This window comes from Pogoniulus pusillus, chromosome 9, assembly GCF_015220805.1.
Source record: "Pogoniulus pusillus isolate bPogPus1 chromosome 9, bPogPus1.pri, whole genome shotgun sequence".
NCBI classification, from domain to species: Eukaryota; Metazoa; Chordata; class Aves; order Piciformes; family Lybiidae; genus Pogoniulus; species Pogoniulus pusillus.
Genome location: NC_087272.1, coordinates 25,570,916 through 25,598,770, shown reverse-complemented (window position 1 = coordinate 25,598,770; position 27,855 = coordinate 25,570,916). Strand labels below are relative to the sequence as shown.

Genomic DNA, 27,855 nt, shown 5'->3' with positions numbered 1-27,855 from the left:
GAGTGGGGGAATTAGAGAATTACCAGAAAATTATTGATGGTTGTCTCATGCAGTACCACTCTTGCAAGCAACAGGACATTTACTGGACATTGATGTCTCATTACATCTAGCATGTAATTTATTTCTCTGCTGGAACAAAACTTATCAGCTTTGCCCATGTGGAGAAAATGTTTCAACCTTAGAAACAAATAGACCACCACAGGCAGGAAGCTGGAAAGATTAAATGAAACTCCACCGCATGATCACCAAAGTTAGCTCACTATCAAAGCTGCTAAGGCAGTGATATTGAAAAGGGCCAGAGGAGGCATTTTATGGACAGATTTTTGACAAAGTCTGGTTTCACTGAGAGATGATTTAGAAAACTCACAACAAAAGAAACTGTTTGGTACAGAGAACTCAGAGAGAAATGGACTCTTTACTGAGGCGCCTCTGGAAATTCAGCATTAAACAAAAGCCCCACATCAATAACATCTCTTATTTTTGCCCGAGTATACAATCAATAAATGTTGTAACCGGTGAGAAATGTTATACAGTACTTGAAAGGCACTAGAAAGTTGCACATTTTTAGGCACTCTCCTCCACCACGAGAAATTACTGTGATCTAAAGAATATATTTTGCCTAGTTATATAACCCTGGTATTCGATAGCTTTTAATCTTGCGATGTTCTATCTATTTATACTTGGCAGGATTGCATTATGTTCCAGCTATCTGTACAATTTTGAACTATGAGTTCCAAACACTCTTAGATGTCCATTCAAGTTCAAAACTCAGACTTAATATTCCTTTAAAAAAATATACCAGCACCTCACATTAGCTTCATTAGATCAAAACATGCTGAATGGAGGTAAAAAGAAATCCCTTTGGCCTTAGACTAAGCATGGAAAATTTCAGTCCAAAAGTACCTTTCATGAAGTTATGAGCCAAAGAACAAAAGGGGTTTATAGTAAACTTTCAAAAACTGCTACCTATGAAATCCAGCAGCACCAATCACATAATCTTTTACTTCTCTGCCTATCTGACCACTTCAGAACAGTAAAAATCGAAGTAAACCACACCACACTGGTGACTTCTAAGAGGTTTTATCTCAATTAAAACAGAGAAGGTCCACAAGATTGAGTCAAAAAACACATAAGAACAATTCCAAAATAGAGAAAAATAGATGTTAATGCCTGACTGGAGCCAAGGGTAACAAATCCTTTTTACCAAGCTGCTTCCAGAATCCTTGGGCCTTTGTCCAAGGACAAGCGAAATGCCAACTGGGCCATCCAAATCTACAGAGGTTATCCATTTCTTTGAAAAGACTAAAAAAAGAGGAAAAAAGGAAATTCTTGCCTGAGTGCTTTGCAAACTCTGAAAGAACTGCTCTTCACCCAAAGGGTAGGATTGCAGAAGCTGTATAAGCCTCTGAGTTCCTGAAAAATCATTAATGTTGAGGCATTATAGTTTCAAGATGCACCTCTCAGTACCTGTAAAACTTGCCAGATAAAAGCCTATTACTACACAGAAAGCATTTAAAGGCATTGGTCTGGAAGCCCTGCCCTGTAAAGCTAAAATTCCCCATATACTTTATTGCACATGCTTTCCAAGATTATCCACTCCCTCACATCAACCTTCATAAACCTCAACTGCCAAAGCATCTACCAAAGCACTTACTGACAAGAAAAGACACGGACAGAGTTCTTGCTCAGCCTCCTTCTTTCTCCTCTGAAAAAGAGATTTTTAACAGGTTTTTGGCTAAGATTACATTTGTATTCACACAATGCTCCTTTTATAAAAAGAAGTAATACAACCAATTATGAGAGCAGCCCCTGAAAAAAGCCAACTAATGGCTTTACTTTGTTCACATTCATATTGGCACAAAGTAACTAATTTTATATGATGCTTGATAATGCAGCACTAAGTAAGGAAAAGATTATGCAGGAACACACTGAAAAGCCAAACATTCATTCTGAATAGATCAGACCAGGTAAAATGCAATTTGTAAGAGCAGAGAAAAAGAGAAACCAGAATTGAACCCGAGTTTACTCAGACGTCATTCTTTTTGTACTTTGGCATGTTTATGCCAAACATGCATGCTGTTTTCTGATGTAGTTGCTGTTACATGGTACTCAATATAGCTTCCTACACTGAAAATGTCTACACGAAGAGATAAAGACAAAGCAATAGCCTCAGCTCTCTTGCTTTCTTCTCTTTGTGTCATTTGTATTTGTTATTTATCTTTGAGATATCCTAGTAGTCCACATAATTATTCATTACATGTTTTCTGAAGCGGTTACAGCCAGCCAAGTCAATTTTTGATCAGAATTTTTACATCCACAAGTAGAAACCAGAGGATACTTCAAAGTCAGATCCTGTCAAACAGAGGAGGATGTTAATCAATGCAGTTTAACACAAACCCCTCTGTCACACTGCTGGTACAATTATGTGTGCTGAGGTGAGCAGGCAGTGCTACTAAGAACTATATATAATTTCTTTTGACTAAAAATGGTAGATCAGCCTGTAACACTCATCCACCCATAGGAGCTCTCAGGAATCCAGCCTTCACTGCAAGTGTCTTTTTGGATCTGTTTACTTCAGAAGATGTGGTATGAATGATGGTATAATAAGCTTTACTATGTTTCAGGCATAAATGACTCATACATCACTCCATTCTGAAAAAAAAAATCCTAACATGCAAGTACAATATGTTACCACAGCTGCTCCTTGGGAACAGCAACATATCCATTTGGAAGGAAAATAGAATTATGAAAATGCCTGATTAGCAGAAAAACCAGAAAACAATTCATTATACACAATAATATACAACACAACTGCTTTATTTGACATTTTTATGGTTACAGTCTGTTTTCATGGAATCTATTGGATTAAAATACATCCAGCTCTTCCCCTCCCACTCCCAGCTCAGTTTAGTCTTCATTGATGTTATCCATTAAAAGAAACAACAACAAAAAAACCCACAAAACCAAAACAACAAAACCCACCCACCCAACAAAAACTCCCAAGTCTAACTCCTCTAGTTTTCTACAAAACAGAACTTGAAGGAGAGGTTCCCATGCTAGGTGAATGCAAAATTGCTGGACAGAGTGCACCAAATCAAATTATCTCCCTGCTTCAGGCCATCTCCTAGCAGGATCTGAGTTTGGAGGCAGAAATGTGTATTATCTCTGTCTTTTGGTTTGCAAAATACTTATTTTTACCTCACGTGCCTCTTATCCCTTGCAAAAGTTGTGAACTGAAAGCTGGCAGGCAACATACCTCTGAGAATTGCACAACAAATACGTACTGTGGCATCTACAACCTCCTAGAGACAGGGCTTCCTGTTTTCCTAGTCTTTTACAGCCAAGGAAACATCTATCTCTCTACTTTCTTCCATCTCATCTCTCCTTGCCCTTTTATTTTCATACTGCATTCTTATTAACAGATAACTTCTTTATTCTCCCTCAAACAACAAATGAATTTTTTCATATGCTGCTTCTCTTAAAAACGGGATCAATTTATTGCAGAAAAGGGAGGGAACTTTCACTAAAAAACTGTCATGACGAAAGTACGTGGGAGTATTAAATGTATCACTAAATTAACTATGCCATATTTACAGCATTTTGTGACATGTCCATGGAATGGCATAAATGCATGGGTAATGTCACTACTGTCATTGCTTCTTTTGACAAAAGCAAACTCAAACATGTTTTAAAAAATATGGGCTAATCAAATACAGTTGGGAACTTCTTGAAGGAGTATTCTCCAGTCATTTACCAAAAGGAACAGTAGACTCCTCAACATGAGAAGAGACTCAGAACTACCTTTAAAACCATTTGCTACTGAAGAGGTATCTCAGATATTTAACCCAATTTTTGGTCAGTGCTGGGGGAAAAAACCAGGCAGAAACAGCATCTAACCAGTAAAGACATCTGAATATTTTGCTTGATTCCAGGTGAGGGGATTACATCCAAGTCTCCCACCTTCCAGGTAAGTGCTTTGTCTAATGAGCCCTCAGCTAATAGCAGAGCAACTTGTTCTCCCTCTCTTTTTTTTCATTAAATCTCTAAAGATCTGTGTTTAGTTCCACATCAAGATGAATGCCAAGCCTGCTAAATTTTTCATGACAGTAAATTCTTGTTCTTCTGCCAGCCCTAGTTATGTGTGAACATTTTAGGCTCCCTCAGGCATTTATTTTACTACAGAGTCCTGAAATACTTAAGTCTATTAAGACCTAAAATAAACACGCAAAAAGGAGGAATCTGCTAGTTGTTCTCTCAGTCTACATTTTAAGAGGGCAGTGCCTACACCAGTGAAGTCTGGAAATTATTCTCAGTGTTGTCAGTGCAATGATGGTACATTTGGCAATAAATCCATCAAGCTGTGTTAACTATCGCAGTGGGGCTCAGCTCCATGCCACGGCAGGAGCAGCAGAGTCTGCTGGCTAGGAAGAGCTGGCTAAACGGAGCTGAGCGTGGGAGAAGCGGCTGGACCGCAAGTGCACAGCCAGAGCAAAAGGCGTACCACTTCTCAGAAAAGCTGGGTTCACTAAGCACGCACACAATGCCTCTTCCGCACGCATATTATGCCTGGGTTTGTGCCCAGCTGAGTCCTTGCCTGTCCCCTTGCTGCCAGGAAGAGGTCGGCTGAGAGCAGACTGTGACTGAAGAAGAACTCACACAGCTTGGCCTTGGTTACCCTCCTCACCAAAGGCCCTTCTGGAGCAGAAAGCACAGTAGCTGCAAGCTAGGCTGGCCTGCTGTGCTTCAAAAAAGTGGGAGCGGGAGGGAAAGGCAGCCAAACACCAGAAGATTTCAACCTGGCCTTGAAAAGCAGCAGATGCCTGACTGAATTAACCACGAGGCTGCAAATTTTGCATGTAGGCTGAGTTGTGCATCCCTCTCCTACAGAAGAGAGCTGGAAAAATGCTCATAATGAATTCCCTACACAAAATATCTGGATTTAAAGTCACCCACTGAAATAATTTTTTGGTTATTCCCCATTTGTCTAGGCATTCTGCAGCTATTCACTCCAAAGAAGGTCTGGAAACAGATCAAGCTTTGTTGTTTACCCTGAGGTCTCTTATTCCCTACAGGAACTACAGCAGTGCTCCATTATTATGGTTACACTCATTGATATACTATACTTTAAAAGGAAGAAGAAATGGCTCATTTGTGGCCGTAAAATAACACGCCTGATACCAAATCTGAAGTTCAATATTGTTGTCTTAGAGACAGTGCAGGATGATTATGAAGAAATAGATGTGTGGCTGAACACAGTCATATTGGAAACGTTGTGTACGCTGTGTGGACATCTGACTGCTACACGTGAGCCCACAGCTCAAGCCTATCCTGGGTGTATCTTCAGAAAGCTCCCAAACCATCCTCTATACAATGCCTTATATCATCCTAACCTAAGCTCTCACATTTCCTTTTTATTTATTTCCTTTGAAGAAATAGTTTGTGTGACTTCCTTCATAGCTAGTTTACGTTTGGACAAACTTTCAAAATCCTATCTCCTATAGTTTTCAAATTATTGTTATACTGCTCGTTATGAATGGATTTAACATAATGAATTAGATTGAACATGGCTATAGCCTGTCTCTACAATGCCAGCAGGTGATCTTCATTGAAAGCAAAGCCTAAGAAAAAAAAGCCTCAAGTTTTTTTGCCATTCAGACTTGTGAGTGACTTTCTTCAATACAAAATCTGAGAGCTGGATCTTGCCAACATCCAAGCAAACTGCAGTACTGACAGCCAGCTTCTTCCTTGCCCTGTTTCTTATGCTCCCAAGAAACTTTGCCAGAACATCTTTCTGAAGGCAAAATCCAGAAGACTTCTCTACAAATGATGAATATGGTATAAGGGGAACCCTTCCTGAAGGCTGCAGTTCTGTACATATTTATCATGAAAAAGTGGCAATTCTTTCACATTGTTTCCTTGTGTTGGTGAAGAATTATGAGGCTACTTCAGTTTCCTGGTATGTCCACAGTAATTGAAAAAAAATAAACAGGAATGAAATCTCTGTGAAATCACTGTAAAATCCCCCAATATAAGCAGTGCTCAGTACTGTAGGTAAATTTCCATTTCATCTGTGTCTGCCAAAATATTTTAAGTCAAATACACACCATGGTAGTTACGTTTATTATTTGCAATTCATTTTTACCTCATTCCCTGGCCATCTTTTAATTGTTTTTGTCTCTCTCAATCTTTCCTATCTTCATCTTGATAAATGGAAAACTTATTGATAAATAGCATCTCCCTATAATCAGCAAACTCTTCAAGCATAACTGGAAAACTGCTGTAATCCCAATTACAACTGCATTCTTTCCCTAAACCTCTGATATGAGCACGCTTGAGTACCAGACTGAGTGGCATGTCTGTGATGAATCATACCTCACGCCCCTCAACATCCATGGCAGAACAAAAAGAGAATCAGTCATTTCTCCCACTGAGAGCTGACAGGATGTGAAATACAGAGCAAAGTGAAGTTACAGGATCAGAGCTGCCAGTTTTTATATCACGTGGGACCCTATAAAAGACCACAAAGCCTATTTCCTTAAGATAAAAACACAAGAACAGACAATTTTTTTTGCTCTGCTTCCACCCTGAGTGTAAGGGAGCTTTCTTCAGATGAGCTTTGCAGTAAAATCATGGCTATGCTTCTGCGGACACCTGAGGAGCCTTATTGCTTTTTGCTTTCAAGCAGCAAAAGGACCTGCTGTCAAGCATTTCACCTGCAACGTTATTCTGCCTTGTGGGCTGGGAACCCCACTTCAGGGAGTTAAAAAGAGCTCAAAACCCTGATGGATTCAAAATTTAAGCCCAGTGTGACTAAAAACCAGTTCTGAATCCCTAAAAAATGAATAAATAATACAGACATTGACACAACTTTGTCCAAAGAAATGGTAGTTTTTGATCCTAAACTTCTCCTTCAGTCTTTTTCTTCTATAGAACTTGTAACTTTGCTCAGCCTTGAATGACAGCTGCATAATGAGGGATGCCAAAGGATTATTCCTCAAAACTGAAGCATCTCAAAAGCTTCACTCAGAAATCAGGCATGGCACTGGTGCACATTTCTTGTCTAGGAGCTAAAACGTAGCTAATATAATTTGAGATTGATAATTACTGATGGAGGCCAAACGTTTTTACTAAAAGGCAGTAATGAAATAAAAATACTGCTTCCATCTGACTTTTTCTAGAGTGCCATAGTTTCAAATAAAATCTCAGATTATACAGCCTAAACAGTCTCTAGATAAGTATTTTCATGATAAAAATTTTTAAGTTTTCTGTAAATGAAACCTTGCTCTTTCTTCTGCCTTTGTATTCCTCTCTCAAACACTGATAAGTTAAATGAAAACACACAAAAGCAAGCAAACAAACAAACAAAACCTGAACAGAATATTACTAAAGCTTGCAAATAATACCAGAAGCAGGAGCCACATTTTTTAACCCAGTTTTTAATAACTCATCTGATTCTAATTTATGACTATTACTACATTGAGGGTACGAGGAACTCTGTTGTACTGGGTGTTACAGAGAGGTGCAGCAAAAAAAAAACAACTGAGCCCTTTCTCCGTATAAAGTAACAAATGGCTGGCACCAGACAGCATCCATCTGAGAGAGAAAACTCGAAGTAAGAATAGTTCCATTGCTAATTACAATGTGTCATCCCTCTCCTTCATGCCTTGCTACTCAAGGTCTCCATCGTGGCTGATGACACCAACTTCTAGTAACTGTTCCAGAACAGGTCCAGGGAACGTCAATCTGCAGACCTGATGGCTATATGCTAGTTAATAGAAACTACAATACATATAGACAGAGTGTGTATATGCTTGAGAAGAGTTTTCATGAAGTCCTGCCTTACAAAATTAATCCCATTCTTTGAACAGCAGGCACTTCAAAGTGAAGTATTTCAACTGGTTAAGGCATCAGAAGCACAAGTACCTTTCTCTATCCTTTCAGTCACAGAGAATGACAAGGGGAAAGCAGCAGGAAGAGACAGCAGGCCAATGCTCAGCTCCAAGCCTGGTGCCCCCAGCAGAATTTTGGTGGGTTTCATCACAGGTCAGTTTACATGTTACCTGCTAGTAACACAGGATACACATACCTCAAAGTGGGGAAAAGAGTATTTGCACAGGAGTTAGTAGGGCTCATTCTCTGAACTAGATTTGAAGAAGAAAGGGATAAATCAGGGTCAGTAGAGATAAGCCTAGTGGTAGCAAAACAGTATTTGAATAACAACGTGCTAGTGAGGCCCTCTGGTATGCAGTCTCAGTGGAGGTAGAGGATGGAGACCCACGTGGCAGCAAAGACACACAGGTTATTAATGGGCTAGAAACCATGGATGCACCTGTGAACGGTCCTATAGGAATTAGGGCTTCTTGCTCCAAAATGGTGGCAGGTTCAAATAACCCTAATGAAATGCATCTATACCGATGCACATGACATGAGCAACAGAAGGAGCTGGAAGCCAACAGCCAGCAGGAAAACTATGACATAGTTGTCATCACAGAAACATGGTGGGATGACTTGCACAACCCAAGTGCTGCAACGGATGACTATCACAGCATGCTGGGTTGAAAGGGACTCCAAGGACCACCTGGTCCAATCTTTCTAGATGACAGCGTAGTTTAAATTAAATGGCCCAGCACCCTGCCAAACTGAGTCTGAAAACTGCTGCAGGGGAACCCACTCCTGGGACATTATTGCGATGTCTAAATATTTCCTTTAGATTCCAACTAGAACCTTCCTTTTTGCTGTAAATATAGCTTCATCTTACTTCCAAGCAGCCTGAGCTAGTCTAGTAAATTCCAATAGTGGTAGGGGAAAGTTCCTAACCCATCACACAGGCTTAACTTGTACCCCTTACCTCTTGTTTTTCCCATCTGAGTCCTTGTAAAAAGAGAGTCTCCATCATCCTGGCAGCCACCCTTTATGTACTGATATACGGTAATAAAGTCTCCCCTAAGTCTTCTCTTCTCAAGGCTGAACAAACTTTGTCCCCTCAGCCTTTCCTCATATGACAGGTTAACTCTTTAGAAGTGATATGAAAGAAAGGAGTGGTGCTGGGGTAGCTCTGTATGTTTGGGAGTGGTTTGGTTGTCTCAAGTTAAATGATAGTAAAGACAAGGTTGAGTGTTTTTGGGTAGGAATTAGGGGTAAGGCTAAAGAGGCAGGTATCATAGTGGGACTCTGTGGAACTTGAACCTACCAGATGTCTGCTGGAAATACAACACAGAGGAGCCAGTTCAGAAAGTTCCTGGATTTTCTGAAAGGTAACTTTATGACACAGCTGGTGAGTGAGTCAGCAAGCAAAGCCTCTCTGCTAGCCCTGTTGTTTGTAAATGCAGAAGGACTTGTGGGTGATGTGATGGTTGGGAACTGTCTTGGGCAGAGTGGCCATGACATAACAGTTTTTGATTGCTGGGGAAGGAGGGAGGCTAGTATGAACTATTCCCTGCCCTTGGATTCCGCAGGGTATCCATGACCTCCCTGGGCAGCCTGCTCCAGTGGCTCACCACCCTTACTGTAAACAATTCCTTTTTAATATGCAGTCTAAATCTACACTCCTCAAGCTTTAATGTATTCACTCTTGTGCTGTCACAGAATCGCAGAATTAATCAGGTTGGAAGAGACCTCCAAGTCATTGAGTCCAACCCACTGCCTAACGCTTTCTCATTAACTAAACCATGGCACTAAGTGCCTCATTCATCCTCTTTTTAAACACCTCCAGGGATGGTGACACCACTTCCCTGGGCAGCTCATTCCAACAGGCAATCACTCTTTCTGTGAAGAACTTCTTCCTAACATCCAGCCTAAATCTGCTCTGGCGCAGCTTAAGACTGTGTTCTCTTGCTCTGCCACTGGGTGCCTGGGAGAAGAGACCAGCCCCCGCCTGGCTACAACCTCCTTTCAGGTAGTTGTAGAGAGCAATAAGGCCTCCCCTGAGCCTCCTCTTCTCCAGGCTAAACAACCCCAGCTTCCTCAGCCTCTCCTTATAGGGATTGTGCTCCAGCCCCTCACCAGCCTTGCTGCCCTTCCTGGACAGGTTCCAACACCTCAACATCTTTCTTAAATTGAGGAGCCCAGAACTGGACACAGTACTCCAGATGAGGCCTGACCAGTGTTGAGTACAGGGAAAAAATAACCTCCTTTGTCCTGCTGGCCACACTATTCCTGATACAGGCCAGGATGCCATTGGCCTTCTTGGCCACCTGTGCACACTGCTGGATTTTGTTCAGTCACCTGTCAACCAATACCCCCAGGTCTCTCTCCACCTGGCTGCTCTCCAGCCACTCTGTCCCCAGCCTGTAGTGATGCACGGGGCTGTTGTGGCTGAAGTGCAGAACCTTGCACTTGGACTTAAAACTACATGCCCTACTACCTGTTAAAACTACAAGCCCTTACAAAAAGTCCCTTCCTGGCCTTCTCATAGGCCCCCTTCAGATACCAGAAGGCCATGTGTATATGTTGCTGGATTAAAAAAGAAATGGTTGGATGGCTCTACAGAGGGATGGCCTGAGGTCAGTTTTATGAGGTTCAACAAGGCCAAGTGCCATGCTCTGCATTTAGATCAGAACAACCCCATGCAAGGCTACAGGCTTGAGAAAGAGTGGCTGGAAAGTTGCTGGAGGGAAATGTTACTGCTCTCTACAACTAACTGAAAGGAGGTTGTAGCAACGTGGGTGTTAGACCCTTCAATCGAGTAACCAGCAACAGGACAACAGGAAATGGCTTCAAATTGTGTCAGAGAGGTTTACAATGAACATTAGAAAATAATTCTTCACTGAAGGGGTTGTTGAGCACTGAAAGAGACTACCCAGGAAAGCGGTAGACTCACTATCCTGGCAGCTATTTAAGAGATGAGTAGATGTGGTGCTTAGTTTAGTGATGGAATTGGCAGTGTTAGGTTAACAGTTGGGCTTTATGATCCTAAAGGTCTTTTCTGACCTAAATGATTCTAAAATGGTATAATTTTATGGAAACTAAGTACCCATAGCAAATGATCAAGCCTACATAGCAGAGGAAGTTTAGCAGTAGAGTATACCACAGGAATCTGCACTGAGGTGTGTTCCTCTTTCCATACCTGTAATTGACCTGTAAAGATAGCTGAGCACTGAAGAAACCAATTTGGCACATGATTTTCAAGGTCCCTGCCCACCCAAACCATTCTTTAGATCCACGATACAAACTTATTCAGGGCAGTAAGTATGAGGGCAAGTGATGGAAAACCACAGAACCTTATGAAATTGAGTGACTAGACAATGAAATGATAAATTAAATTCATTGAGGATAAGTGTAGGGTGAAGCACATGGGAAAATTACACCTTAACTTCACAGTGAAAGGTTCTGAGCTGAACATTACTGCTCAGGAGCAAGACCTTGGGATTACAATAAACAGTGCCATCCAAACGTCAGCTCAGTGCTCAACTGCCAAAAGAAGGTTGCCCAAATATTGTTAGGAACTGAACTGGAAGCAAAACAGAGAGCACAATTATGCCACTTTCTAATACCATCCAGTTCATACACTGTCCCTCTTCCAATAGAAAGAACTTCAAGGGATAACATGCTTCATCACTGATGCTTTTGTATTTATTTTTATAAGGGTAGGAGCAAACCAGGAAGAAGATAATGCAGAAGAATGACCTATAATCAAGGGGACAAAGGCTGCAGTTTCAACACTGCCTGCATTTCAGTTTCAAGAGTTTTCTCTGAGACTATATCCAAAATGCAGTGAGACAGTGCTTTCTAGATACTTGCTGATAAACCATTCAAAAGAGATTGATAAATTACACACATATAATCAATGAGCTCTATTAAAAAACATTACAGAGTATCAGAAGTTCAGCTACTGCTAAACACACAAGCTTCACTAGCATTTGAAACAGCAGTGAAAAGACGAGCTTGAAGATTTACCTTCACTACAGCAGCACACAGACAGCTAAAAATCACTTTGCCATGACATTTTGAAGCAACTAAAGATTTTAAGCCTTAACAGTAAGCATGAATGTCTGCAAAAAAAAAAGTAGAAACAAATTAATTGAAAAAAAAAAGTTTTGCATTTCTCACTACTCTGTCTTCCCTATTTTCTTTCAGCTGTTCAAGATGTTGCTACAATCAGACTCTTTGCTGCTTGAACAGCACACTAACGTTTTTACTCACTCGGATTCTGCAACCAAGAACAACTACATCAAGTTCAGGCCTTCAGAGATCTAGCTAGCCTCTGCACATCTCTACTGAAATATCTATTTCTTGCTTTTATGAAAAAGCATTTGCCTGTTTGCTAATGGACTCATTCTACTCAGATCTTTGTACAATTGCATGAGCCACGAGACAGTTCTGGTTATCATTTGTGTTGTCAAGTGTCAGACACAGAATTTGTCTGTCAGACCTGGCTACGTATAGTCTGCTGTCTACTTCTCGTGTAAAATACTATTCATTTCCCACATGCACAAGGAAACACACTACCACCACAATCTATAAACAATCTATACAGTAGCTTCGCCTATCACATAGCAGATAAAGAAAGGGAGTACATTGCAAGAAACTCCAGAGATGTTCCTATCAAACGTGACTTTTTGCAACATGAAATGCAATGTATTTTATTAAACTCTTAGCCAAGAGTTGATACAGGACAGTGAAGGTGGACTAACAACACGTTCTAAAATCAATTAAACAGCAATTTATTTTTGCCTTTGTTCCAGGCTTATACTTCATTAAAAATAATTTAAGAGTTATTTCAATTCAATTGTTTTAGTAGTTCATTATGCAATAAGATTGTTTTCCCCTATTCCCCCCCCCCCCCCCCCCCCATTGCTGTAATTCTCTACCACTGAACTGTAATTGAAGTTTCTTTCTTTTGCAAAGACACACAACTGAATTTGTCCTGTCCAAGCACGTTTTTATGACAGGTCACGAAGGACACTCAGCAGGAAGCACTCTGGGAAAATAAGTAGTCCAGACTAATAAAAAGCTTCTACAGGGAATAAATGGCATGATTTTAATTAAAGTAGAATGAAAAAAGCAAAGTAAGTATTAGCTGGTAGCAATGAACGAAAAATTTCAGTCATTGCAAATAAGTGGAGTCAAACTTCAGAGACATGCCTTCAATGTTCTTGCAGCAATGTACAGAATCAGTGAGGCTGTGACAGGCAGCAGACTGATCCCAAGGCAAGCACATCAACTCCAAAGCACTGTGTCCTTCTATCAAATGAGACAACTTACATTTCAGCATGACTACAGTTACTTTGGTTAACCAGAAGAAAATAAAAATAATCAACGAGCCATCTCTTCTCTTCAGCATCCTGTTCACTACAAATTAAGTCATTATCTGTATCCTGAAGCGAGAGAAGAAACATTAATCAGCCACACAAATCCTTGGACTGCTAGCTAAATAATTCTCTTGACTCTGTTGTTTTCCAAGAGCAGAGCTAAGTTCTGCAGGTACAGCAGCTACCTTCAAGCACTGGCTGTAGCACTGGGCAGCTACAAATCACTGGTGCAGAGCAGATGAAGTGCAAAACAGCAGCTGGCCTCTTTAAAAGTCTGATGCACCCTGAAACTTTAATTCTGCCACGCAGTCAGAAAATGCTGAATAAATGAAGTTTTCCAGAAAGCCATTGTAACTGAGCTCCTCATTACAGATCTAATTACAAGCTATCTTTATAATGTACACCTGACAACATCATGTAAGGCACTGTGCTTTAAAGGTCAGCAGAACTACAAGAACAATTTTTCTATTTATAGTAAAGGGTGAACTTTTCTTATTTGGCTGTTTAAGGAGCCAAGAATTGAGTTTAATGCAATTAGGGAGGGGATATTCAATTTACAGTATCTACAAGTAATGATAATTATACTGGCTCAAAAAAAGCTGTTGGTAAGCATAAGAAACCTTTGCAATTACATCCTGCTTCCAAAATGACTTGAACACCGTGAACTCAGAGCATTTCAGCAAATGAAGGCCATGGCACATAAAAGGAGAGCTACGGCGCTCTAAAAGCTGCACTGTTTAACATAATGAGCTGCCCAACCGGAGGGAGATCGCAAAACGCGCTCCATAACTCACCCTGACAGCCCATGCCATCTCCTTCCTGCTCACAAACATCCATTAAGAAAAGCATAAGCCGGCTCTCTCATCGCCTTCTACATCTTTCAGCACCATCGCTCAGCTCCCCCTCACAGAACAGACGAGGGAGCCTGCCCGCCTAACTCCGCTGGGCTCCGGGAGCCCGGCTCAGGCTCTGGCTGCCGATCCTGTCATGTTCGTAGAGCGCGGGTGCTGCAGGCAGGGAAACGTCGTTGTGTGTCCCCCCGCCACTGCCGGCCCCACGCAGCAGATTAGCTAGGTCAGCAATCCTCCGGGACCGAGGTGAAAAACAAACAAATAACCATGTTCACAGCAGCTGCGGCGATCGCTCTCTGGAAAACTATTCAGGCATTATGGAGACGATACTAAACGCTGCCACTTGCAGCTTCATGGCTCTCTGCATATTTGCATCAGCCTGGGATGAGCACTTAAGGAGTATCACCAGAGAACCTGTCCAGCTGAGCATCTTCCATTAAGTTTTGTCGTAAAAGGAGATAGCGGGAACCTCTCTGCCTGATAGGCAAAAAGCTTGTCATAATTCATTAATAACACAGCCTTGCTCAGGTTTCCTTCAATGAGATCAGGCAGGAGGGCTGCGAAGAAAAAGCTGAGTGAACAACAGCTTCTCCAGAGACGCTGTAATAAACTTGCCACTACGTCTACTTAGCATCATTTGGTGTCATGCAATTCACTGCTTGGAAGTGAAAACTTCCCATTGGAGCTGCAGAGATAAATGTACTTTTGCTACACCCGGGGCAAAACCTGGCAATTTACTCTGATAAACTGTTTGTGTCCATCAGGAATAAAGGTAGGAGACGTGAGGTAAACAGCAACAACTGCACTATCAGATTACTGCAAACATTAACAGGACTATCACAACTCTTCCCTAAGATTTTAAATTTATCTGAAGCCTCATTTTCTTCTGAGTAGGACAAACCGGAAACCTCTTAGGTAAGGAAACAAGCTCAGACTGTCAAGATAAAAGTCGTTTGGATGGCATCGAAGTAGGGAGGGTAGAACAGGACTTCTGTTTCTTTTCAATCTACTTCATAACCACTCATACAGCACTAAAATGCACCTGTTATGTTTAATTGAGTCTCACGTACTTCCTCCTAGAAGAGAAACTGTTCTAGAGATTTTACATTCACTATGACAGTATTTCCAGGTTTGCATTTGACTTTTAAAAGATGCTTTATCATTGTGCAATAGAAGTGGTCCAAATATATACCTTAATTCTGTACAATCAGAAAAAGCAATGAAGTACTGAAGATGGCTAATTATTGATTTTAGAGCATCAGTGTCATAGAATCATCTTTTGCAATCAAGCAGGTTCAGGTAATTAGCAAACAGCACAATATTATTGCTTCCCTAAGCACCTTTGTGTTTCACTTAGGCATGATAATTTATTTCAAATGTAATATATGTCCTTAAAACTATGGTCTATAAACATTATTAGAAACAGCATTATTGTCATGTCTAGAGATTCCTGTATTCCAGCAGAATGAACTGATTGAACAGAAATCAATAAAAGTATTCAATGACTTAATGAGAAAAATAAGTGACCCTCACACCTTTAATAGATTAATGTCACTTATGTGCAATGCCCTGCATAATGCTGACGCAGAGCCACTCAAAGTGGTGTCACTTTTCATATGAGTGCCTTAAAACCTTATCAAAGGGAAATTGTGTTTTAATGCTATTTCAGATGTCATTTTTGAGAGGATTTTTACAATCCCATTTCATAAAGCAGAAAGCATGATCTGAATTGTTACAAGTAGCTTTTGTCATTGGCACATGTACTAGGTCACCCTCTGAAGCTAGCTAGTGAAATGAAATCCTGAGCACAGAAGAAGGGTAATGCTTCAAAATATTACTCAAAGAACTTGTTCACTGTTGGCTTTTGTATCTGAGTACACCTTTATCTATATATTTGAATATTTAATTAATTACTGACAGTATGGTGTGTTAGAAAGGAAAACTACTCCTCTGCCAGTCCTGTTACAGCATGAGACAGGATTCTTGGCTCCCCAATATGGGAGGAGGGAAAATAACCTAAATGACAGAGTGCTATGCCATTAAATGAACACTTGCCCCTTAGCTGCTGAAACTACAATCAGCTCTTTCAAGCATATGGGCACCTCTCTGTCCAATACACTGCTTCTGCATCCCATAATCAAAAAGCAACTGTGGTTCACAGCAAACCGTTCCATTTTCACTTTAATAGACTGTCCATAAAGGCGGGGGGGGGGGGGCAGCTGACGATTGTGATTCTTGTTCTATTTGTTTAATATCTACCACAATATTACAGTCAACATAAAGAAAAAAAATAGAGTAACTAAATAGAGTAATATTTTCCTGGTGATAATTTGGTCCCAGCTTTCGTATGCAGTTTTCATCTGAAGAAGTAAGAACAGACTGCCTTTAGATAAAACCAGAAAGCAAAAGCAACAGTTTTTTTAACTGACTTGAACATTTCCTTATTCCTCCCCAAAGGATATGAAAACTCCTCCAGTAAATGTAGCATCATAATTGGCTATAATTGACTCCATCCTTCAATTTTTAAGGCAATCTATAAAATATGGATTGTTTTGTCAACTGGGAGACAATTTTGTGACACCACACTGTTTATCTCGTTACAGTGATCTCAGCTGTACTCGATATCATTTGTTACTCCTCAGACTACCTTATTTGTGCTGTAATCCTGGACCTCCCCACATGTAATGCACCGCACACTCGCTACCTATAATACCAAACATTGAGTGCTACCAGAACAAACTACTTGCTTAAGGTCGTTGTAATGGAGGCTAACAATAGCAGCAATACAGTAGCAGGTGAAGTACAGCCATGGTATTTGGGCAAGCAAACTCTGCTCCACTATATATTTTTTTTGGGGGGGGTGGGGTGGGGTGTGGATGGGAGGGAGGGGAAAATAAAGAGTTTAACCACTTTGCTGTTTTTTAATGATACCTGCTGTTTCACTAGATTTTAACACAAACTGCTAACACTCTGGCTGTACAGATTGTTAACCACTGCATGTTAGTTTTGCAACTGACTCCTGAATCACAACAATATGACTGCTGAATGAGAATGACAACATCTAGACTCTTTTACTAGCTGAATAAATGCAAATGCCTCACAAAGATACTGGCTTCAACCAGAGTCAGAATGACAGAACTAGCTTATCTTTTTTTTCCTATGTCCTCCAATAATGACTTTTGTTTGTAATCTCACCCTGCTGCGATGCTTCAACTTAAAACTGAGTAGGAAGAAGACAGAAACTAAATATAAAATAAAAATCCACATACTAATAGACAAAAAACTGCAGCAAATGATTGATAGAAACTCTGATGTAATCCTGTCCATAGCAACAGTTTAATTATGAGCATCTTGGCACTGAGCCTGCTCTATGTGTTGATTTTTCCCAGCAGAGAATGCCATACAATTCATCTTTGTGTTATGCTCTACATGACTACATGGAGAGGCCAATCAAAAGGGAACAAGTTGTAGTAAATTACTGAGGTGATTCAGGAGTGAGCACACTGGTCATTAATAATTTCACTCCTGAGGATAGCAATCCTGAGAAAAAGGAGGGGCAGAAAAAAATATCAGGAGGGTTTTACCCACAACAAAATACTACTATAGTCCTTAATTACAGTCATTACAGCATACAACATGAATGCTCCCTCTGATGAATGACATGAATTCCTGCTACCCATCTTAAAGTGCTCTCTCTCAAAATCTTGTTCCCAGGATCACAGCTTTGTTGTCGTCAGCATTGACAAGATCAGAGAAGGCCCTTGCAATCCTTAGGCAAGCAGGTCTCCCACCAGGAGACACAGGGCTCATGGACTGTGGCTACATTAGGCATTGTAAAGCAAAGCGTGCCAACAGGAACCAGTCTGCTGTGTGCAGCAGCTGCTGCCAAGAACCTGATGGCCACGTGACTCATATTGTAAGGGTTTCACTTTGGTCTAGTTCCAGCCTGATCCTGCATGCAGGACCATATGCATAGCTGAGAATGAGAAGAACACTTCTGGAGCATATTCCCCAGTTTAGCATCACCCAGCAGGCATTGTATTCTGATACCACCCCATAAGACAAAAGCAAGCTAAGTGTAGTAAACCAGGTGATTTGCTGAAAGGCTGCACGCCCAATCCTCACTAGAATGCAAATCTCATATCGTAACAGAGGTCTAACACGATCAGGGAGCTGTAGAATGCGCTCCAGTCAACTAGAGAGCAAGGAAGCAAAAGCCATAACTGTGCGATATGGGACCTTAAAGAGGAAAAGGCAGCAGTGTAGGCATAGGAGGTTTTTTAATAAATAGTGAGATCTGACGGCAACTGTTTCTCAAGATTACTTCCTGGTAACCTCCAGAAACAAATAGATACATAAAAAAAAGGAGGGGAAAAAAAAAGAATCATCATATTTTATAAATTAACCTGGTTTTCAATTGCTGTGCTGGAAAGTGTTTCTCTAAAAACACAACAAAGTTATGATACAATGAATGAAATCCACTCAATAAAATGAACACAAGAATGTATTTCAGTCCGTATGCAACTACATCTACAGTGTTTATTTATATGCATACACAATCCCTTAAATTCCAGACCTGTTTTTTGAAGCAACATTTGAAGAAAATATCTTTGAAATAGCTGCAATTTAGGATTTTACTATCTGCTCTGTAAGGAAACATTCTGGTAAGTTTTAAGTGTGTGAACAAAGGTTTTGTGAAATCCTGTTAGGCTATTACATGTGGTAAGAAAACCATCAATCACTTCTGCAGCCTGGTGTTCACATTCACAACTTAACTCAATAAAGACTGTTTTTAGTCTGTATTAAGGTATGAATATTTTATGTATGTAACCACATAAATCAATGAGAAAACTCACATATGTATGTATGTGGATCATACTATGCAAAGGCTTCTTTGAAGAATGCACTGAACAATTAAATTTGAAATCATGGCATTCTAAAATTTAGCTTCCTAAAATTCATAAAAATGGTAAGACATACCCAAATCAAAGATGTAATTTTAAACTTTTAAGAATGAAAACTTTTCTCACACACCTACATTTTAAAATTTCCACACATGTCTCACACAGCATCCTTCTGGCTAAATTGAGGCAGTGTGGTCTGGATGATCAGGTAGTGAGGTGGATTTGGAACTGGTTGAAGGAAAGAAGCCAGAGAGTTGTGGTCAATGGGATGGAGTCCAGTTGGAGGCCTGTGACTAGTGGGGTCCCACAAGACTCAGTACTGGAACCAGTACTGCTCAATATATTCATTAATGATCTGGATGAAGGCACAGAGTGTACTGCAAGCAAGTCTGCTGATGACACCAAATTGGGTGGAGTGGCTGCCACACCAGAAGGCTGTGCTGTCATTCAGTGAGACTTGGACAGGCTGGAGTATTGGGCAGGAAGAGATTTAATGAAATTCAGCAAGGACAAGTGTAGAATCTTACACTTGGGAAAGAACAACCCCAGGGATCAGTATAGGCTGGGGGACTGGCCTGTTGGAAGGCAGTGAAGGGGAAAAGGATCTGGTGGTCCTAGAAGATGGGAGGTTGATCACGAGCCAGCAATGTGCTCTTGTGGCAAGGAGGGCCAATGCCATTCTGAGGTGTATCAAAAGGAGTGTGGCTAACAGGTTAAGAGGGATTCTCCTGTTCCTCTACTCTGCCCTGGTGAGGCTGCATCTGGAATACTGTGTCCAGTTCTGGGCCCCCACGTTCAAAACAGACACAGGACTGCTTGAGAGAGTCCAGTGCAGAGCCACAAAGATTAAGAGAATGGAGCTTCTCTCTTGAGAGGAGAGACTGAGGGAGCTGGGGTTCTTTAGCTTGAAGAAGAGGAGACTGAGGGGCGACCTCATCATATAAATATGTAAAGGTTGAGTGCCAGAAGGATGCCCAATGACAGGACAAGGGGCCTGAACAGAAGCTGAGGCATAGGAAGTTTCATTTAAACATGAGGAGGAATTTTTTTCCCTGTGAGGGTGCCAGAACACTGGAACAGGCTGCTCAAGGGAGTTGTGAAGTCTTCTTTGGAGATACTCAGAACCTGCCTGGATGTGTTCCTGTGTAATCTGGTATAGGTGATCCTGCTCTAGCAGGGGGGTTGGACTGGATTATTTTTCGTGGTCCCTTCCAGCCCCTGACATTCCATGATTCTGTGTGACTATTTCCATCTCCAAGACACTGCGGCTGCATTGCAACATGAAAACAGTTATTGTTTTAAAATACTAAATGTATGGGCAGTCTCTACTTGCTGTGCATTACTTATCTTAGAAATTGCTTTCAAACACAAAGTGTTAGAACCTAGAAGACTGCTTTACCTTCACTAGCTCTTCCTCATTAGCATTAAACACTGAAAAAAGGGATTTTTTTGTGTGGGTACAAGCCAATGTCCAGTCCATTATGTTATAAAAATCTACCAAATCATGGAACTAAAACTGGATTAGTTATTTAAACTTCAAAAACCTGAGGTGGCCATAGGTCTTCTTCCTGATACATTTATTTTCCACTCTAAATTCAGTCTCATATTTCATCTCAGAGCATTCAAGAGCTACAATCTGACTTTCCCAACAATGAGCTAAGAAACATTTGTACCTGATAAACTGTCCTCCTTAGGTACCACCTAGGACTGTAGTTTGTTAACAAAAAAAAAAGTTTTGCTAATTTCTTTACTGTAGACCTTCTCATAATGAACAGAGCATCTTCTAAAATACCCATATGATTCTACTGATCAAGTGATCATGTGAATAAAATGCTCATCTGATTACATTGAATATTCAGTTAAATTATTTACCCTTCAACAGCCAGAGAATACAATTAAAGAGAAACCTACAGGAACTTCTGGTAATGGTTCTTTATCAAGACACTAATCCAAGCTAGATTAATATAAACAGTTACATCACTTCTCACTAAGTTCACCTTGATATTTCCAGGAAAAGGTAATTTATAAATCTTCAGAAAAAAAGACAGCCATGTCACTATACCATGTCAAGGTTTGTGGGAGCAGGGTAAAGTGGGAGTCTGCTGTCACACACATAGCGTGCTTTTGATGCAGGTCTTTTCCTTGCACTTTCTATTGGTGAAAGAGAACTTTCCAATACAAGAGTGACTGTGCTTTGTAAAAACTGTTGTATTTGGAAATGCTTAATGGCAGCTACAACACAGAGGATATGGAAGTTTTTCAACTAACAGAATGATTCTGTATTTTTAATGACCAAGGAACTGATTTAACAATTACGAAATACCTGAAAGATCTCAATAACTACTAAAAGTGGCATTAAAGTTTGTGGCCATTTAATAATTTATTACTTTTAATACGTTACTTTAAAGCATATAAATATGACTGAAAGTTACAACTTTTGCTGCAAGATTTTCATCACAATTTTTTCTCTAATTGAAAAGCTAAATCTAAAAACCCAAACCTCAGACAGAAGAGGATGACTTGCCATGTAGGAATTCTTACCTATCAAAAATGGTAGCAAACATCTAGTTCTGAACAGCTGTTTTGGCCATTCTCCCACTAGTTAGAGTGGGGAAGCTGAGGAACAAGGCTTGTGAAGGACATTAGCAATGATTGGAATGGGCTGCCCAGGGAGGTGGTGGAGGCACCGTCGCTGGGGGTCTTCAAGAAAAGACTGGATGAGGCACTTAGTGCCATGGTCTAGTTGATTGGATAGGGCTGGGTGATAGGTTGGACTGGATGATCTTGGAGGTCTCTTCCAACCTGGTTGATTCTATGATTATCAGGAGCGCCTCCCGAGGCTGAATGCTGCTTAAAGTCAGATGAACAACTGTCCAGTTAGTAACTGCTTACCAGTGTAAAAACGGAGGCTCAAAGTGCGGCCTCTTTCGAAAGGGACTGTGCAAGACACATTTCACTTTTTACTGAAGCAGGGGAGATGATGTAAAGCTTGTGATAGTTTCTCTGACCGACTGTCATCCACTGCACCCCTTTCACTACACTGCCTGTGTTGGTTTCAATTCAAAGTTGAGAGGTATCATAGCTCGAATGAGCAGGAAACAGCTCCAGCAGCTGATAGATGAACACCAATTTAAAACCTACATGCAAGTCACCTCTCAAACCATGTTAATTAAGCCTGACAGTAACTATGAGGCATTTCATCAGGAACGCCCAGTGAACACACCCAGCAGTGGGCTTCACTTGGTTCACCCTGCCACTATAGGTGACACTTTCTTAGGCAACTTTTGGTTTAAAATATGAATGCTTTAGAAAATAAACACATGTTAAGTGTATTTTGTCACAGACCACAGATGAGATTCTCAATTAAAAAAAAAAAAGCTATTTTGGACAACTCTAAAGGAAGCTTTCTGCAGTTAAGTGTGCTTGAATTAAGTGTTAAAATGGAGATGAAGTTTTGAACAGGCTACAGTTGTCTGCATTATCTCTAATTCTTTCTACAGTACAAAGGACTGCAGGAAATAAGGCTGTCTGTGGAAACCATTGCGCTTCTACAATACCACACAATGCCAAATGTGCAAAACAGTAGCCTGCACACTGGGATCAGTTTTAACTACCTCATGACAATACTGAGTGCAGACTGTTACACCTTGCTTCTGATTATTTTAGGCACTGTAGTGAGCTGACATGGATGCATTACTTTTGACTTTGGCAGCAGCTTTGGCACCTTTACAGTAAATTCTTTGTGGATTAATTAAGCACATATTTGGATCTACTCAGCACTGCAGTATTTGCACCAAAACATGCGTTTCAGGATTTACAGATCTAGATACATTTAAATAATCTCACAATACAACAACAACAAGTTTTACGTATCAATAAAACCCAACCAACAAGTCAACCCCAGAATAATATAGTTTACTGCATTTTTTACATTAAAAAAGTAATTTCTTATAAGAACTGATACTGAGAGACTTGGACTTCATTTAGGCACTAGCCTCTAAATGAGAGGGTATCATAAAGCTCTATGTGAAATAAAATTATGGTCCAGCTAACCAGTGAACATGAAATGATCAGTTCATCTTCATTCTAAAATGAGTACTTAGATAAATGGTCTCATGCCAATTATGTAAACCTGCTAAAAATGTCTGATTAGATAATAAGCTTTTCTTTCTCCCCTTCACAATCAGATATGGATAAAAGAAGTCATTCTTGCTCTCTTCAAGACATCTTACTATGCTTAAATCCAAACTTTGAAATGCAAACCTCCAGTTTGAAGAATACATATCTGGGATGTTTTGGGCAGAAAAGACATTTCAGATGCTACAGTGATAATACTGGGACTGTGAACAGAAAAAAAGATCTGACTCTGGCTCTACACATTCCAGCACTTCTTGAACATGCTGTCAAATGGCAAAAATTCTAAAGGAGATACATATCTCCATTAAAAATGCTAAAAGAACAGGAATTTAAGCAGTGTATTACTTAAACAGTTGCTTGTTTCCAATTCTAAATTTTAATGATGCTTCTGGAAGCTGGTACATTTGACAAGAGTAGCCATTGATTTTCTTGGCTGCATTAAAGGAACGTCACGTTTTATAAACCATGCACTCACTCGCCAGACACCTGTCCACTTGAGAAAGCAAAGAAAGCACAGGCCTTCCAGCAAGGTTGGTTTACCATATAACCAGGCAAGAAGGCAAAGCCTGAAAGAATTAACCAACCAGATTACTTTATTTTTCTTTCATCAGACTACGAAGCCTGCCTGCTCCTGCTCATTGAGCTCCCTTAGTCCAGCAAGCTAGAACACAACAGTTTATTTCTAAAGTCTCATTAGTTTGGACTGATCATCCTAGGCAAAACTTACTCTGAAAGTACCTTCATGGTTTGAGACATTTACAGTCCTTTAACATTAGCCGACATTAGTTCTTAAAAGGTTTAAGACATTTTCTTCAAAGAAGTTCAACTGACAAACCCCAAATCCTTCCAAACTGTGATGGTTTGGGTGTTACCTGCTCCCTCACTCTTATGAAATCACCCAGACTAGACTCATCTGAGCTGGAAATTAAGAATGAAGCTTCATACTCACAGCTTAGCACAATATAGAAGCAGATATTTACAATATGTACAGCTATATACAGAAATGTACAAGTTAAAAAGTAATACAAAAACACAACACCACTCCCAGAACCCAGAGTCCCCAGGAGGGGCTCCCAACCACCCTTCCACCTCCTTTCCACCCCTCTACCTTATCCCAGACTTTGCCTTACGTTCAAGGTGAGTTTGCAGAATCAGCCAGGGGAGTTAGGAAGCAGACAGATTAGTTATGCAGCAGGTTAGGGAGAGAAGGGAGTCAGCCAGAGCCAGAGCGATCAACTATGTTATTTATGTTTATTTTCTTGTTTTTATAGATCTCAGCAAGCCTATGAGTGAAGTAGATATCCCCACTGTTTCCCTTTCACAGTCTATAATCTAATTCCTCTCACTAAAATATCCCAGCTAGGCTCAAACTAGCACACAAACATCAAAAGTCAATCATAACACTAGGAAAAAGACTGGAAAGAGTCTCAAAACCTCAGTCACAAGCAAAACAATTCTTCTGTTCTGTAGACAGTCTTGAGATTCCATTTTGTATATAAACACATTCCATATTCCAAGCAGATGAACTTGGATTATTAACACAATAATCAGAATAAAAATACTGATTACTACCCTCAGAAACCAATACTTTGATTTCTGTTTTCATATGTAAGCCTGCCTGCTTTCCCCTAGTTAATATGCTCAAAAATACAATTTGTGCTCACACAGATGATCTTCTTCTAACTGGGTAATGATTATTTCTAAATTAAAAACAGGACAAAAGACTTCTGGGGGATGTGGGTGTGAAGCACAAAATTAGTGAACAAAAATGTAAAATTTAAAAAAAAATGAGGTAACTTTAATAATTTCATTTTAACCAAGTTTGTCTCTATGTTGACTTTTGTTAATATAATTAATATTCTAAGTCATCTAACTGTGACTCGATCCCGTATTTTCTTCCATGTGGGCAGACCTGTATGACTGTTGGGAACTCCACTTAATTCAGTGGGTTATGCAAGGATGCATCATTTGCAGATGTGGTGTCTGTAACTTTTTTTTTCTCTCTTGGCAATGCATTTAAAGCAAATAATAAAAAGTTGCAACAGATACAGTGAAAACATCCCTGTCCCTCCAATCCCATCAGTGTCTCTTTCAACCTGGTCTTTACTTGTTCAAGACATTTGCCAAAGATCTGAATACACAAGAACTAGCACACCACTTCAATCTCTAGGAAAAATCTCAGTCACTGGTACTGGGGGGGGGGGGAGGGTGGGTGGGCAGGGCAGGATTTTATTTATATATGTAATTTTAAGATTTTCTATTTTGAAAGCAGTGGTGATTATCCCAGACAAAACTGGTACTCCTGGTTTTAAACTCTTCATTCCAATAAGGAGGGCTTTGCTAGTGAGTAGGTATAGTCTATGCTCTGAAAGAATTATTTTTTAAAAATTCAGAACTCAACATGGTTGCTACAGTAGCTTTGATCAACACAAGCATAAAGATGTGTGGTAAAGTTATCAAAACTGAAAACAAAGGTTTAGGTTAGCTAAAGTTAGCAAGGCTCAATCAGCTCTGCGTGGAAAAGGCAGACACGTGTCTCATTAAAGAGGAAACAGTTATCAGCTCAACACAGCTGACAAAGAAGTCAGATATTAAAACAAAGCATGCAGCCTGTAAGTTCAGAAAAAAATATATACTTAACATTTTTTTTAACTTGCAAATCATTATTTTCAGTATCCAACAATATTGTTCAAGTGAAAAGAAGCTGCTCAGTGGCTCAGGTAGATGGCAACTCAGGCTGATGCCACTATACTAGGACCATTCCTCAAAGCCACAAGAAGCCAGTGATCTGATGCCATACTTACTATAAACTCATTGGACCATGTCAATACGAGATAAAACAAGATGACTGTCCCTGCAACCTCAGTAGACCACAACAAACACTGAAGAGCACCGCTGAACGCTTAAATACAAAATTGCAGTAGAACCCTGCCTTCAGAGGGAAGAGTACCTTCAGCAGAAACAAATAACCTTTTCCTCTTTTCCCCACTCTTCCTTCATAAAAATAGAATTTAAGTAGTTTTACATGTTACATGTGAAAGTACAGGAAATACTTTTGTTTTTAACACAACATGTTTTGGTACACAGAAAGAAAATATGCAATGCTAGCCTCCCATTTAAAATTCCCCCCCCAAAATAATCAAATTGTCCCCTATATGGATGCAAACATACCAATAGAAATTTCACTTCAACTTTTGAAACTGTCTAGTGCGACCTCTCAAAGCATAGACATTATGGATTACAAAAGGTGATGCTCTCTTTGACAGAAGATATATGGAATGAATGGCGCAGAATCCTTTTCTCCGTCTCAGCATTTAGTCATGGTTCTTTGAAGGAAGCATGCAAGAATACACTTGTCTCATAACACCACCTTGTTAAAGGTAACCTGCAGCAGCCAGGTAAGAAGAGATTGTGTTTTGCTTTGATAAAGTTCAAAGGAAAAATGAGAGATGTGACGCTAAAACTACATAACCTGCTTTAAGAACAGACACAGGAAGGGGGCAAAGTGGAGGGAGAGAAAAACGCAATTACTAAATCTCAGTTATGCAACAATATTAAACATGCTTCAGTTTGTAGAGTTGTTTGGTTTTGTGGGTTTTCTCCCCCTGCAGAGTGAACATCCATTTCTGTACTGATCAACCCAACACACGTGTAGTGAAGCAATATTTTGTCAGTTCATAGCCATAGACAGCATGTATTTTGAAACACTGTTACAGTAAAATAAAAGCCTGCAGCATTGCAGTACTTGAGTCTATCTGACGTTTTGCTTCAAACCCCTCTTTCCAAAAGGGATACAAAAAGTCCTGAATGATATATACTTAAGAGTTCCTTAATCTTGGAGGAGCCACTTCACTAGCAAAGCTTTCCGGAGACACTCCAAAGATGTGCTTTCCCTGGCAATTAATCTGTGATCAGTTAGAAAATTCCCGAGATGTTTCAATTTGCCTATTTAAAATGTATCAATTCCAAATATAATCTAACCAGCATTTTTTACAAAGTTATTTTACATAGTTTAAGTCTAAACAAAGCAATTCAAAATTATCTTTGGGTAATGTTTCCAACGTATTACAGTGAAATTATGATGAGGGGGAAGGCTGTATTATTAATTGTGGAAACTTTAAGGACTTCTATTTTGTCCTGATTTGGAATGTGAATCTTCCTCCTGAAACATCAACACTGTTTTCACTTTAGCTCTATTGAGAATATTTGTGAGGATTACTTCTGCTGCCTGATGAGAGCACAACATACCACAAATTGTAACAAAGAAGGGGAAAATGAGCCCTGGCACAGCCAGCTTAGATAGATATACCTCAGGCACACAGCTAAATCACAGTTAAGTCATCTGACTGTATACCTGGTAGGACTGGAACTCAGACAACAGCCAAAAAAAACCATGTGTAAGCTTACTACGGGAATTTCTGTATCCAAAATCACTTCCACTTACATCCCTGAGAACTCAGAGCCACAAGTTTTCACCAGCAAGAGGTTCTTGAATTCTGCTACTGTACATCTTTACTTTTACTGAACATACTGCATCTCCGGGCCATTTGCTACCCATAAAGGAGACTGGCCCAAAATCCCCTGAGGCTCCAGAGTGGTAGGAAAGCTCTAACTGCCTAAGGCCATCGTCAGAAGCTTTGCCCTGGATGCATCTGAGTGGGGTGAAGAGGTTATTGCTCCCAGCTGCTCTTCACCACAGGGGGCAACATCATC

At 40.2% G+C, this 27,855-nt stretch overlaps 1 protein-coding gene across 35 annotated transcripts in view; it reads right to left on the bottom strand.

Annotated features, from left to right (window-relative positions):
- TENM3 (teneurin transmembrane protein 3) overlaps positions 1-27,855 on the bottom strand; it is a 1,288,622-nt gene that overhangs the window by 198,431 nt on the left and 1,062,336 nt on the right. The window contains exon 1 of one of the 35 annotated variants that reach the window (XM_064148923.1): positions 13,204-13,215. The exons of the other annotated variants lie outside the window; for them this stretch is intronic. Coding sequence (XP_064004993.1) covers positions 13,204-13,213 — 10 coding nt within the window. The 5' untranslated portion in view covers positions 13,214-13,215. Of the gene's footprint in view, positions 1-13,203; positions 13,216-27,855 lie in introns of those variants that run through there. 35 annotated transcript variants of the gene reach the window in all.